Source organism: Clavelina lepadiformis, chromosome 2, assembly GCF_947623445.1.
Source record: "Clavelina lepadiformis chromosome 2, kaClaLepa1.1, whole genome shotgun sequence".
In the NCBI taxonomy this organism is placed as follows: domain Eukaryota; kingdom Metazoa; phylum Chordata; class Ascidiacea; order Aplousobranchia; family Clavelinidae; genus Clavelina; species Clavelina lepadiformis.
Window position 1 is genome coordinate 25,565,334 of NC_135241.1, and position 15,573 is coordinate 25,580,906.

The 15,573-nt window shown below is 34.4% G+C and overlaps 3 protein-coding genes across 3 annotated transcripts in view; all 3 read right to left on the bottom strand.

Annotated features, from left to right (window-relative positions):
- LOC143445778 (uncharacterized) overlaps nucleotides 1–15,573 on the bottom strand; it is a 69,978-nt gene that overhangs the window by 29,324 nt on the left and 25,081 nt on the right. The gene's annotated exons all lie outside the window — the stretch shown is intronic.
- LOC143445782 (uncharacterized) lies at nucleotides 7,323–9,496 on the bottom strand. Its single transcript, XM_076945101.1, has 6 exons — nucleotides 9,372–9,496; nucleotides 9,074–9,190; nucleotides 8,805–8,884; nucleotides 8,397–8,625; nucleotides 7,954–8,222; nucleotides 7,323–7,726 (listed from the first exon to the last, which is right to left on the bottom strand). Exons 1-5 carry the CDS (start codon nucleotides 9,493–9,495, stop codon nucleotides 8,149–8,151), a joined length of 624 nt encoding a protein of 207 aa, XP_076801216.1. The 5' UTR covers nucleotide 9,496; the 3' UTR covers nucleotides 7,323–7,726; nucleotides 7,954–8,148.
- Nucleotides 9,679–11,187, bottom strand: LOC143446487 (uncharacterized). Its single transcript, XM_076946132.1, has 4 exons — nucleotides 11,178–11,187; nucleotides 10,742–11,113; nucleotides 9,949–10,137; nucleotides 9,679–9,857 (listed from the first exon to the last, which is right to left on the bottom strand). The coding sequence occupies exons 1-4, from the start codon at nucleotides 11,185–11,187 to the stop codon at nucleotides 9,679–9,681; spliced, it is 750 nt and encodes a 249-aa protein (XP_076802247.1).

Below are 15,573 nucleotides of genomic sequence, written 5' to 3' on the forward strand. Positions count from 1 at the left end.
GCGAGAAGCGACAGGGTAGTAATCCTTTTGCATAAATTCGAACAAGTTGGGTGGATCAACATCGGCTGCCGCTACCGCGAAAACCTTTTCCGAAGCAGCAGACACTACAAGAGGATTTTCAGCTCCACCAAATTCGAAAGTAACAGCCTCATGTCTTTGTAGAAACTTCTGCCCCAAGATAATATCGGCACAAGAGTTATGCATTACGTCCAGCACAACGTTAGAGTAGCTCCGGCCAAGCAGTTGAATGGCTGCTTTAACATGACCTTGTGTTTCCAACTGCAGTTCAGTGGAAGCCAAGCTTATATCACTCACTTTTCCTTCCGGTTTTAAATTGATGTTTTTAGCTAAAGAGCTATCGATAAAATTTTCTGAAGCGCCGGAGTCTAACAAGGCTTTAACGAATGAGGCGAACGGGTGAGGCAAGGCGTAAACAATTAAGGCGTGAGGCAAGGCGTAAACAAAGGAATGTTAATACATTGGAATGTCACCACATGTCGCGCACCCGGTTTAAATAGGGTAGAACCAACGTCAGCCAATATTAAAACCGTAAAATGAAGTAAAATTTAATTTTAGTATTGATTTAATAACCAGGTATTTTAGTAATTAAACTAATTGTATTGACACAAAATGAGTGGAAAAAAGAGAAAGTACGACCAAAATTATCTGAAGTATGGCTTTATAGATACCACAGTGAACGGAAAAGTCATACCGCCATGTGTGATATGCTTAGAAAAGCTAAGCAAAGACGCTTTGAGACCAAGTCGTTTGCAGCGTCATCTTCATGAATATAAAGACAAAACCTAGGAACAAACTTTACTGTGAAGCCGACCTAAGATGTGCATTTCTTCTACAAAGCCTCGAATAAAACGTTTGGTTTCCCAAAAACAACTACATCCTTCACATTAATGAAAGTTAATTAAAAATAAATTGTTGTTTTGTTTAATGCTTTTTTATTTTGCAATGAGGTGGGGCGCGAAATTTTTAGGTACCGTCAAGGGGCCGGGGGCGTGTGCCAAAAAGTTTAAGAACACCTGGAATATGTAGTTAATCGTGAAAGACGTGGATCGTTGGGAATTCCCCTAACTCGAAAGCTTTAAAAATCAGCAATCAAATCTAATACGGGCTATAAACTATACCACTCTTTTTAAAGACGACTTAACCAACTTTAACAAAATTACGACTTAAAAACGCCTTTAAAGGTGTTTGCCTATGTCGTACTCAAAATTACGTTAAAGAATAAATATTGCAATTGTTTCATAGCGCTATAAATCGAAGCTTTTCTACAGTTTTGGCTTGGGGAAAACTCCCAAATATTTTCATTTTCTACGTGGAAGTTTTATGGCTCTTAGATGGGTAAAAACTTCAATGTTGTTTGCAAACTTAGTTTTGGTTGATGCGTATTGGGTTTAGTTTATACAAACTATTTTTTTTAAATATGACCAAGTAGCAAGTCTATACAAGTGCGGATGGGCTAAAGATTTTTTACTCACCATTCAGAATATGAAAGAGATAATGGTTTTGCTTGAGCGATTTTTAACTTCTGGCCAGTAAGCTGTTTTACAGAGTTTGAAAGAAGAGACTCTTTCACTTTCTGAAAAGTGAGTTAAAGATGTAAGATTTTGTATAGTCCAAAATAGATACATATTAATTTATATTTAATGCATCTTTAACAATTAAAGTTGATTAATTGAGGTTTGTGTTTGAAAGTTCAGATATTTCGATTGATCTTTGTTTGCCCAAAGTGACAGACGTTTTCCTTACAAGGTAAAATTACAAATCGCATCTTTTATTTTTCTTCATTGACTTTACATATACTGTGCTATTGCCTGAAAGTTTAACTGTTCACCAGAACCACTGAACAGGAGCAAGAGTCGTTAATGCATTGCCAAATACCAGCATTACAACGATCTCTCCACGGCCACTAAATGTCGTTGGAGTGCACGAGCCTCATTGACTCTAACTTAGCTACCATTTAAGATACGTACAACATAGATACATATTGACCCAAGCTTGGGTCTCTAAATACTCAGGCATCTACTGCAGAAACGACCGCTTCTGTGTTACGATTCTTTATTTTCAGTCGCTATGTAACCTCAACATACATAGAAGCAAACGACTTACTGCAAACTACTTTCATTTTAAATGCCGTTCATGTATGTTGACCAAATTTGTAGACCTATGTTTTGAATAGGTTCTACCTTCTTGTGCAAACAAGGCCTCAGCATTGAGGTGTCGAGCCAATATCAGTCATATACAATACTTGACACATCGATGAAAACTACTATACGATGTTTCGAAACAAAATGTGCTGAAATATTGGAAAACTAAAAGATTAAAGAAAAAATGATTGACTAAAGTACAAACTGAAATATGTTTTACATTCCTACGGCATCTAAGTATTTGCTACAAGCAGTTGAGAACTATTTTAAAATTCTTCATTTATCAACAATCACCAACAAAGACTGCCAACAAATCTTAATAAAGTCATTCACCAAGCTACCTTCGTCGTATCGCTTTTTTGAATAATTTGTAACATGAAATGAATGAAATAAACTCATCAAGCTAACTTAGGTTATTAACTAACTTATTGACCCGAGCTTAGGTCTTTAAACACTCAGGCATCTACAACAGAACCAAACACCTCTGTTTCAATTCTTTATTTTCAGTCGTTATGTTACCTCAACAGTCTCCACATACATAGAAGCGAACGGCTTACTAAAAACCACTTTCATTTTAAATGCCGTTTATGTATGTTGACCAAATTTGTAAACCTATGTTTTGAATAGGTTCTACCTTCTTGTGCAAACAAGGCCTAAGCATTCAGGTGTCGAACCAATATCAGTCACATACAATACCTCGCACACATCGATGAAAACTACTATACGATGTTTCACAACGAAATGTGCTGAAATATTGGAAAACTAAAAGATTAAAAAAACTGATTGACTAAACTATAAACTGAAACCCGTTTTACATTCCTACGGCATCTAAGTATTTGCTACAAGCAGTTGAGAACTATTTGAAAATCCTTTTATTTTCAACAATCACCAACAAAGACTTCCAACAAATCTTAATGAAGTCATTCACCAAGCTACCTTCATTTGTTTTGTTTTTTTGAATAATTTGTAACATGATCAGTTGAGCCAGATAGTTATTACGCGTTTCAGCTCTGAGACAATCATCGCTCATGTTTGATCACTTCCTTGTATAATATCTCTGTTTGTTTCCACCTACACCACCTACGGTTAAACTATACGTCTGCACTTACATTGGCGTCTTTAACAATAATTATAGTTTAACGATGTATAGTATACGATGAAGCAAAATATAAAAAGCACTTCCAAAGCAAAGTTGTTGATGAGTTGCTAAATTTCCTTTTAGCAAGGTCATAAACTATTTCCTTTTCACGCTGAATATCTCATTTTACAACTATAGTGCGGCCGTTATCGTTTGAGCCAAATGTTTTTGGCAACTTGTATTAAACATCTTGGCAGTAATCTTGCTATTAGTTTGTCATGTGCGGTTTAAAACGTGCAGGCAGTGGACTTGGCATGATACATGTTGCACTCAGTGACTCAGAAATGACATGGTTTGCGGTTTGGTCGCAGAGTTTGCCACTCCCCACTTACGTCGAGTTGAACGATCTGAGGTTGGCAGGTTATTGCATATTGTGTTATCGATTAACTTGAACAAAGAGCTATTTGGTTTAGCCCGAACGTCCTTTAAGAGACGCCGATTTATTGTCTACAGCGCCTATTATAAGTCGTCAGACCGCTGCTTTGAATATCCAAATGTGTTTATTGGTCCAATATACTAGATAGTTAAAATAAATTGATAATAGAACAATATTGTTTCAAATCAGAGCATGTGAGCTTCTGAACATGCTGTCAATCACGGAGTCAAAAGAAAATGTCCGCTCATAATCGGATTCAAAATGTTGATAAATGATTCTCTCTACGTCAGCTTTCAAACCCACGCAGTGGCAAAAGATAAGGCTAACTAGAGTAAGATGAGATAACCAGAGCATATTGGCAAGGTTCATAGCAATGCAAGTGGAAATAATTCGACGTTGAAACATTGACCACTACACACTTTTATAATCATACTAATAGTCTGCTCATGTCGTTCATGTCCAAATTTCCTATATTTCAGTCTGAGCTATGAAATTGCTTTTTCAACAAAATGTACATCATAAAGATTGGCAGGTTCATAGCAATGCAAGTGGAACTGATTCTACGATGAAACATGTTCTACATGAAAAATGAAACACAATCTTAATATTTAGCTGCTCTGTATTCTCAACATTTACGGCTTATTTAGAATCCAGCAACTTCGTAAACAAAGTGAATTACCGACCCAGCTAGAAGTGATGATGATGGCGGTGGCTTCTTTCTCTATGGCTGGTTGGTGCCGCTCGTGTTGACGAAGTGTTCTAGAGTAAAATGAAGCTGGTTTATTTTTTTGCTTAAGAGTTGCCGAAAATGCCACATCCGAAGCATCTGTTTCGATAATAATCGGAGCATTTTCCTCAATGTTTTGCAAGGCCGTTTGCGCCAGGTAGTGGTTTAGTTCGAAAAACGCGTTTCTTGATACCTTGCTTAAGAGAAAACTAATGGCCTGGACCAAGGGCTGCACCTTATCAGAATATTTTGAGACTCATTGAGCATAATAACAAACATGTCTAAAGCTTTCCTCAAAGCCTTCAAGTCGTTTGGAACAGGAAGTTGCATTACAGGCTCAACACGATTTGGATCTGGTTGAAGACGCCCTTGTTGATTCGGTAGCTCAACAAGTCAATGGAATCAGTAGAAAAAACATATTTGTCGTCATAAAAGTTAAATGGGCTTCTTCAGCCACCTCTAGGAACCTGCGTAAATCAATGTCATGTTCTTGCTGCGTATTATCCCCGATGCTTATATTGTCGAGATAAACAAAAAAGTCCCGCGGCGATTGTTGGTTGATACAAGCTCGTTCATTATTCTTTGAAAACATCGTACTGCTGTTAGTTAGGCTGAACGGCATTCGACGAAACTGGTGCAATTTACCACTATCTTCAAATGCGGTAAAATCTTATCGTTAGGCGCTAATTGTACCTTGTGGTACGCGCTCTTTAAGTCTAGCATACTGTAGATGGAAAATAGAGGAACATCAAGATTATATTGTTATATGAATAAAAGATATAAAATTCTTAATTTAACACTACTGTTTAGTTAATTTTGTTTTAACAAATGATTAATCGCGATACCAAACACAATTACTTCATCTCATCGCCTTCAGACTTCATTTTCAATACTATCAGAGCGGTTCATCTTTACAACGTGTCAGGTTTTCTAATTGGTTTATTGCCACGTTTTAGTAATGACGTAACAAGAGCAAAAGTTTTAGTTTCATTAAATGAAACGTTACAAGATAGTAAAGACCGTCCTCCTTACGGCAATGCTAAAGAATGTTTAAATCCCGAAAGTTAAACTTTGTTTATCTAATCATAGCTTGACTATATAGGGTTCACTTTAATCCACAAGCTACTGGAAGAGGTATTTATAAAATAAATCCTAAATCGTTTTATATATGTTTTGCTTTTAGCTTTTTTTAAGTGTATCAAATGTTACTGTTAACTTCAATAAATCGATGCAATTTGACATGTAAGCTTTGCAGAAGGTTAAATTTAAATACAGGTAAAGTTTAACAGAAATTCTAAGGAGCTCACCATGTGTCTTCCATTTGAGCTGGAAATACAACCAAATGTAATTTAAAGTTAAATAGTTTGCGGCGAGCTTATTTAGTAGTTATTCACATGTGATGTCTGGCTTCAATTGACAAACCTTTCGCATTAAACCTTAGATCAGTCACATTTTCCTTTGGTCCGTCGCCTGTCTCATGAGGCAAATACACCACAACTCTTAGAGGTAATTATGAAGAAATCTGTAGTCAACTGACTTCCTGGCTAAATATAGTTCGACTCACAGTAAGAACTCGACAGACCGCTACAATTCATTTCGGTGAAAATGAATGCAATTTTGTTATGTAATGCTTTCAATTAATTAGTTTTTCGTTCACGAACTTCGGAAATTTATAGAACTAATTTACTGAACCTATTTGATGCTAAGAATCTAGTATGCTTGGTTTCGAATTGTCCCAGTTTTATATGGATACAAGATTGAGATTGCTCACTTTATTTTGACAACTTTTAATCTGTTTGTACAAAAATAAAACTTGTAACTGCTTTACCGTGAGGCAGAATGAAATAAATTTGCGGCCCATGTTCTAGTCTGTTCTGGCCGACAACAGTAATTCAATGACCGAATCAATTCTGGACAATATATTAGCTAAGTTCTGCAATAAACTGTAAATAACTTAGTTGAGGGGTTTTATAGTTCTGCAGAGGTCTTGCACTGTTTATCAGTCTTAATCTTAACGTATGATATTCGGACTTAATTTACCTGCCGAATTAATGATCTGACTCCGTGGTTGCGTGCGGTTAGAATTCTCTAACCTAACGTTTAATAACCGAAAGCTCTTACGATATTACAGATACAGTTTATCAGAAACGGTCCTTTATTGTAGGAACTGTACAGGTTCCGAATATGACACAATCACAACTTAGCATTTACCATTTAAAACAAGTCTAACAGATTACAATTAATACGACTAACGTAATACGTTCGTACGATTCTATATCTCTGTCTGAGCGGTTACTCGCGTATCAGCTCGAGTTTATAAAGCGGAGCGATGTGAGCGGAAATATTCAACACAATATACACAAATATTTCAGAATGCGCGAACGATAAAATAAAGCGTTGGCAATGGGGATTATTTTCAGTTAAAACTCGGATGTTATGAAATCACCTGGTAGCGTACTAAACGGCGCTTTCACATGAAGTTATTTAGAGAAAGTTTCCAAATATTAAGCGACAATTGCAGTTTCATCAATAAACAATACTTCAATAAATAACTGGCAAACACTTTCCCACGAATGATATAAAGGTATTAAAAATGCCTCCCAGGCCACTACAGTTCTACTGTTTCGAGTTTCGATTCATGTTGAAGAAGGGTAGTGTAGTTATAGCATTTTATCAGGGAATGTAACTCATGGTTTGTTAAGTAAATTACTAATAACTCGTAAATAAATTGCCTTAAACTCGTTTATTAATAAAAACTTGTTTCTGTAGTTAACAAAATGCTGGAAGTTGATGCTTACATTGTTTAATATTCAATATTCAAGCTAATTCCTAGCGCTGTTTGGTCAAGAAAAAGTCTTAACATTTTTAACAACAACTTCGTTGGCTTTATGGTGTATAACTTTTATTTTTATCATGCAAGTCAAATAACTAAACTTTTAATATGTGATTAGAGTAACCGAGAGATGAATCATAATAACTAGTAAGTAGAAAAATAGTTGAAATGAATGATAATGAAAAAACAAGCAAACATTTGCCTTTAATCCGAATGGTAAAATGCCTTTAGAACGGATCATAGCTCGAAAACGTGACTAATATACGGTTAAATAGATATATACTGTGTTGATGTAGTTCATGTCCAAATACGTTACGTCCGTTCTAACAATAAGAGATTTGTTTCTTTCCTTTTGAACAACGTTTGTGTCACGTCATAAAGACAGGTTTTCTTAAAATATTTTACCATTGCAGGTTTAGATTTCCCTTCTATACGGGCCTTGGATGGTTTCATAGTCTTGTCCTCCACTTGGGTTTTCATAATTTGATGTCTAAAAAGTTCAGAATTAAATGACACTTGATATTACTGATAATGAAATTATTCGGTCTTATAATGGAATATGATATATTTATATACATTTATATACATAAACTTCGTTTGTTCTTTGACTTTGTACAAATAATTATCACTGAGGGAAGCTCACATTCAAGTTTGGCGCTTAACTAAGAACAACAAATGTAAAAGATAATTTCAATCCCAATCTTAACGAATAGTTACCTTTGCATTGCTTTGTGTCGTATTGTCAAACTCAACGTACGTCTCATTTGCTAAAGCAGAAAAATTCAAAGAAAGTTCAATTTTATAAATCATTTCAATTTCAATCAATCAGTTCACTGTTTTACGAGATTATACAATGTGTGCAATGAAGTAAAAGTGTCTCCGTGATTGCTATTTGTTGAAAATATGACTTTGTTATTTTATCATAGTGTTAAAATCATCCGACTCACACATTTCGGGTGCTGTGACAGGTGACATCCTCGGTGTGCCTTAAAAGAATGAAACAAAGTTTTAACATGAACTGAAAAATTTAGAATTGTAATTTGTCACAACTGCGCCCTATACATGTCAGATTGAGTTGAACAAAACATGTCAAGTGTTATTCAATTAAATATAACGCCAAACTACAACCATGATTATTACTTTGAGGTAACTTGTGTTACCTTTTCCATTTGGTGTTTGTTGCCTCCTTGTAACATACAGTGCGAGCACAACTGTAATGCAGATGAGAGCAACAGCGGCAACGGTTCCTCCGACAATTGCTCCTGTGTTATCTGGAGTTGGAAGTTGATCGATGTTGACAACAGTGATGTCAAACTCTATTGAGTAGTTGTATGGCGGAAGTAGATGGCTCAAAGTAAGCTTGTAAGTTCCCTCATCACTTGATGTCACCTGTGAAGTTAGTTTATCTTCAGCTTAGTTTCGTGCATCGCTTTATCATTTGGAACATTTCAAAAATTTCAACCCGGATGATAAATAGTTTGGTATATATTGCGTAGTGTAGTAGGATATTGCGTGGTGTGCAGTATATTGTCAAATGTAATGCACTTACTTTAATGTATTACCCTTACCTGATTTCTTGTATACAAATAGTGTTGTTCATAGCCGTTGCTGAAGACAATATCTTTTCCATCATTAGAGACCGCTTTATCTGCATAATTGAAATGTCATATGTGACTGATGCTTCAAACTTAACAACAACACTTAATAAACAAATATCACATAAACAACATAAAATATCAAATACCCAATAATGTTGTCATTGGTCCTTTAAATTAACGATAATATTTACAGTTGTTTCCACGAGCAATAAGAATAAAACTAACAGCCAAAAACCAACCATTTACTGACAAAGAAACAAACTTCATTTCTGGGTTTGAAAAAAACGAAATGTCACAAACTTCTGTTGTATCAATTGTCCAACTACAAGAACTGTTCACAACTTGGTAAGGACCATCTAAGAAGGAATGAATTTTGAAACTGTCTTTAATGTTTGAGAATAAAAATTTGGAACTATTTTTTTAACAAGTTTGCATTTTATTTTTTAACTTTCAAAATATGAAAATTGTTATTTCACAAAAACTAAACACACCAATAACTACAACCACGATATGTTTTGCGTAAAATCTATTTCTTACATTGTACGTTAACATGCTCTACCCTGGATCGTCCGGTGTTATTGTAAATCTGCGTATATGACGTCACCACTTGACATGATATGGGTTTCATGTTGTCTTCCTTTTCTAGTTTGAGTTGAAACATTTCATCCTACGTAATTACATCAAAATGCAGAAATTACAAAAACTGCGCAAGCATCAACTCGTTGCAGCAATCTGGAATTTACTCTTGAAGTTAAATATAAATCTCTAATTTGGGAGAGGCAAACATATTTTTGTTAGTTAGTCGAACTAAAGTTACTAAAATTAGTCAAACTAAAATGTCATGCTATATACGAACAGAGTAAGTTTTCATATAATTTACTTTTGTTATTAAATATCCAATTTTATCAAAATAAAATATCGAAGACGTTGCTTTAGGAATAATGGTATCATCAAAATTGCATGCCAGGCTTATAGAGTCTCCTTCAGGAACGATCAAGTTTCCAGTTATTGAAGCGTCGGAAGCTAAACAAAAATACGTTTATGAACGAAAAAACTCATTTTACAAGTTTTTAGCTAGTGAAAATGATTTAGCATATCAAACAGAAATAATAACCTTTCCAACATTGTAATTTTTCTTGTCCCTTCCATTCTGCATTGACTAGACATACTGTGTCACCAGATGGCGGTGCAGTTCCATTAAAGTAAAACAAATCTCCTGACGGACAACTGAACATTCCACTGGCTTGGTATGTTCGAGATGATGACGTAATCACAACACCATAAGGAAAAGAAGATGGACAATCTGAGAATACCAAAATAACTTCAAATTTACTGCACATACAGTATAATTCACCATATAAATATAACGACAACTGTATTTTGTTGTACTGTATGCACTTACAGTATGTTGCACCACATAAATGGAACTATAAACTGAATACTGTACTGTATATGGAATATACCGTATATATATATACTATAGCCTGTATTTTATTGTTTACTACTATATCATATATATATATTTTCTTTATTTTAATACCAAACTCACTTTAAATTTCTACATTCTACTCCAAATAAATGCATACAACAATTCAAGTAAACTTAATTTTCCAACTAACACTGTTGCATTTTGTTGTCAAATTAATTGTCCAACTGATTAATTGACCAACAGTTTCATGCACTTAGCAGTTTTCAAGTGATCCAATTTGAAACACTTGAAACCAATTTTGAGCTATTTTTTTGCCATTCTAATGGTTTAATATAAAACAACATTAACACTTTCAAAATAGGTAAGATAACGAATTATGACAACAATCATGCATGGTGTGTCCATTACGGCTGCAGTTTGACTCAAATGCAGTCTAAGTACTTAAATTGTATATTTATAGATAAATCATAAAACTTACCTTGCACAGTTCTATTGACAGGAGTTGGTAAGTTGGTTGCATGATAGCATCTCACTTCAAAAGTTATATTCCCAGCAACAAGTGGTTGAGTGATTGTCAGTGTTGTAACTACATGACTTGTTCCATCTAATGTTTGTTCAGTGCAAGTGATGCTGCGATTTAGATTTGAAGGTGAAGGGTCACAGTCATTAGTGGAGTAAATAGTACCATCTCTACTGTCCAGCTCTCCTCCATAGAGCCAATAACACGAATCACCTAAATCAGTTGGTATTGGAAACTGAGCAGTTACAATGAGATTGTTGAAACCAGTTGCCAATGGATTGTTTGGAGGATCAATGCTGATTGTTGTGATTGCTGCTGCTCTTAAAACACCTGGTTAAAAATGTTTCGCAAAATTAGGATTTCTCGCCTTTTGATTTCTTAACAAGACTTTAACCGAATTTCATTTAAAACTTCATTTTAGCTTCTGGTTTACTTTAGCAATTTACTTTACGAAGCAGGATAGGACTTAGTGGAGGGTGCGATTAACCCCCGTCTCAAACAGTCAGGAGTAGCTCAGTTCAAAAGATAAAGGTAATTTTCTGCCTTGAATGGCTCCGGGCAAGGATGGGTTTAAAGGGAGAGGCAAGTCCAAAAACAAATTGGCTGTAAACCAAAAATCCGTTTCTAGTAAATATGCTGATGAAAGGAATTTTAATAATGTACGTGTAGTGGTTAAACAATTATTGCCAAAATTGTGTGGCAAATTAGGCTTCCTATTATGGTGGAGAATGATTATGACATCACAATGTAAAAACAATATGCTTGATGACTGCAGATTGTATTAGGTATGATAGGCTAGCTAACTCGTTTGGGATAGAATACATTTCCATAGATAGGTGATTAGTAACGAGTAATGTTTATTTTCATTGTAAGAATGTCACAGACAACAGCACATAAATTTGTAAAGCATTTTGTTTTTACTGCAGTTTCCAGTACCGGAGCATGATAAAGTCAGCAGCACTGAAGTGAAGGATAGCTTTTACATTAACCAGTACAAATAAATCAACAGTAAGCTACATTAAGCGTATTCAATGCAAAATATTCCTGTTATACACTTAAGTATGGTATAATTACACCTATTACTGTTTATTTGTCTGCCACAGGAAAAATTCTATCCATACTTGATCAAAACACCCAAATCATACCTATTGCTTTTTTAATTGTGACGTTAAAAAAAACTATTTTTATATTTACAGTATTTCTTGTTATTTTTATTTTCATATTTCTGATAACTATTTTTGAAATTAAAGCCAACATATTTGTGGACATTCCCTCACTTCAAAGGTTTAACTCCAATACTCCCGTGTATCACAACCAAACTATCCTTAAAACTTACCATGATTACAGTATATAACAGGCTTTTTAGCAACGTTGAACGATTAATTGTATAAGATGCTCTTTAGCGATGTTGCAAACAAGCAGATTCTCATAAAATAGAAACCTCCTAGACAACGCAATAATTTACACAAACATGCAAACAAATGTACAAACCACATATTATCAGCAGACAACGACGATCCAATTTCAATTTCATGGTTTCTCCTTCAGATGGACAAATTTGTTATAAGCAGATATTAAGTTGTTGATTTTCAGTGGTTCTTAAAACTTAAAATACACAAAAATTATTCAAAAATGAAGTGCTCTAATAACAATATATAAGCTTATATACATAATTTAATCTAAAAAAGTGCATTATGGAAACTACTGAAAATAATGTGGTACACTAAATAAAAACGCTAAACTGAAAACGTCTTGCTTGGAAACAAAATATTATTCTCTTAAATAGTAGGCCTACTGTCTACAAAAATACTGAATGGCAGCCATTTACTAAATCTCAATAGATCTTGTTGATTATGAGGAAAAGTGTGAAATACATTTGCAATAAAAATTTTCCATACACAATAAAGTTGTTAATTATGTGGAAAATTTTGATTGCTGAAATAATTTTCATTTGAACAAATATCAGTGCATGTTGAATTTGGCTATTGTGAAGGATGTGCTTGTGTTTATTTGATGATGAGTTGTTTCTCAAACGACCATAAAATTAAGTTCAATGAGATTAATGATCATAAAGCCGTGATGATCAATTGTTATATAATTTTAACATTGAGCCTTAGCGCAAGTCATGCTGACTCATGCTTAGCACTTCCTGGAAACATTCTTGCTATTAATTATTTTGTCAATGTGGCTTATAAAGAAAAGAATTTATACTTTTCTAGACTTTTTCATTTTTTCTAAGTCCTGGAACAAACTAAGTAATAAACAGAGGTGGGCAGTCGGTACTTTAAAAGTACCGTCGGTAACGATACTGGTGTTGGAAAAAAGTGTAATTAAAATTGTAAAATAATGCAAATAAACTTTAAAAATCTTATCTCTCAAAACCTTGAAGTAATCAATTTAAAAGTAACGAGCATCTGGACTGACTTATATTTCTTGAAAAAATGAATTCGGTGCTTTTTTCTAAAAGTACCAACAGTACCGATATTGGTACTGAAAAAGTATTGCAGTACAGTAATGTGGTGCTATAGTACAGCTGTATTGTCCACCTTTGCTAATAAAGCAACTGGATGACTAATGTATGCTTATATGGCAAAATTCAAGTTTAATAACCAGTTCTATAGGGGTGATACATTAGCTATGAGGTCAGTCTTTTGAAAAAATAATCTTCAACTTCAACCTCATTCAACATCCTGCTCTGTAACAAAAATGACAACAACCAACAAGTTGACCATTGGGTGTTTGTTGTTGTGACGGTTACATCATGAGTCATGAGTTGTTACTTTTCTTACTCACTTGTTAAGACTGCGCAATGACGTCAGATAAATTACCTCGCTGGTGTGCTCTATATATACTCTTGTGTTGCCATCAGCTCTTTTTTACGTTATCGATTTCACTTGTTACTACCGCGCAATGTAACATTTAGTAAGTTTTGCCTGAAAGTGAAAGCCTTTGTGTCTGATAATAAATAAAAATGGAACTTTATAATTTAGTAGTTTGTATAGACAGAATCAAGCAACTAACAGCATAGTCACAACGTTTGAGAAATGAAACTCATATCATGGAAGCAGAAGTAAAACAAATTATCAACCATCAATCGTCCTCGCTCATATTGTAAAAACAACCGCCAGCATACGCGGTCTTTATGACAGATGTGTTCGTTGTGTAATACTTCACACAAATAATACAGTAACTGAAAAAAACTGTCATATTGTAATATGCATCGAAAGTGTTAGCCTTGCCCCATAGTGCAAACTGTGGCACCTGCACGCATAAGATTCATCAAAGTGTGCGCCAAAATTTTTCATCTCTTTGCCTAATTATTATAAATAAGCAAAGAAAAACTGTTTGTTTGAACGTTCAAATTATAATTAAATAAAACTAAGAATTAAAGTTTCAGTGCACGCCATCATGTCTTTGCACGAACGAGTTCTTGTTCAAAATTTCCGTACTGTATAATTGTAACCTGCTCCACCTCAAATTTTAACATTCTGTCCATTTTCCACTGAGCATTGGGCCCAATGTTTTTACATGGAAAAACAAATTTAACTTGGGGATTCCCTTAAAGAGGAAAACGATGAAAACCCAACAACCTAACCAAGTATGGTCGTACATTGCAGGCTATAAAGTGTGCAACTATTTCTGAAGAAAAGAAAGAACAACTTTTCATAACAATACAACTGGAAAATTGTTTAAAAAAACGTTTGCTGACGTTTTACTTACAAGAAAATCAAACAAAACACATTTCTATTGTTAAACCGCACTATAAATCTAAGGTTTTGGCTTGGGTAAAATCCCTAATATAGTGCTTTTGTTTCTTAAGTGGAGTTTTAAGCTTTTGAACGTTGTAAGGACGTAAAAAGTTCAAAAACAAAGTTTTGCCAAATTAGTTTTCGGTGATACAGAATGTGTTTAGTTTATCTAAAATAAAGGAGCAATGAGCATATTATACAAATTTAGATAAGTTAAAGCCTTTCTACTCACCAATCACCATTCAGAATATCAAAATGAAAATTGTTATGCTCGAGTGATTTTGATCCTATAAGCCACCAAATCTTATGAGCTTTTTTCCACAATTTGGAAGGGGTGACTTTTATGTTCTGGATGGTGAGTTAAAGATCTACCAATTTGGATAGGTTTAACATAGACACATGCTAATTTATATTTAACGCATTTGTAATAATTAAACTTGATTAATTGAGGTTTGTGCTTAAAATATGGCGAGGTAAGTTGTCAGGTTGCTCTGGTAAGTAGATCTGACTCCTGACTCCAAAAGGCTGCTGCTACAGTAATAAGCTATCCTCGCTCATACGTTAAATAAGTAGCAAAGAATGGCAAAGAATGGCAAACGAACATGGAATAGAAAAATCACGAGTTTACACCAAACATGGAAGTAACCTGAGGGCACCAACCAGCGAAAAATAATTAGACGTACTTTATGACTGTTGCAGAAAGTTCAGCTTTTCCGTTTGACCTTTTTTGCCAAAGCGACAGACGAACTATTTTGAGATTAGTCAGTTACGAAGCCAGGCTAATAAGTTGTTTTAGCTACAAAGTTGACAAAGCTTTATTTTCAGTCACTATGAAACGTCAACTGTCTCCACATACATAGAAGCGAACGACTTACTGCAAACCACTTTCATTTTAAATTCCGTTTATGTATGCTGACCAAACTTATATAATTATATCTTGAACATTCGTTGTTTCACAACGAAATGTGTTGAAATATTGGAAAACTAAAAGACTAAACAAAAAAACATATGCTAAAATATTAACTGAAATCCGTTTTACAT

Coding starts and splice junctions, on each gene's coding strand:
- LOC143445782 (XM_076945101.1), bottom strand. CDS start 9,495: ATGTTTCAACTCAAACTAGAAAAGGAAGACAACATGAAACCCATATCA. Junction 8,626..8,804: donor ATTTGTATACAAGAAATCAG/GTAAGGGTAATA, acceptor CTAACTTCACAG/GTGACATCAAGTGATGAGGG. Junction 8,223..8,396: donor ACAAACACCAAATGGAAAAG/GTAACACAAGTT, acceptor CATTCTTTTAAG/GCACACCGAGGATGTCACCT.
- LOC143446487 (XM_076946132.1), bottom strand. Junction 10,138..10,741: donor TGTCAATAGAACTGTGCAAG/GTAAGTTTTATG, acceptor TGGTATTCTCAG/ATTGTCCATCTTCTTTTCCT. Junction 9,858..9,948: donor AAAATTACAATGTTGGAAAG/GTTATTATTTCT, acceptor ATTTTTGTTTAG/CTTCCGACGCTTCAATAACT.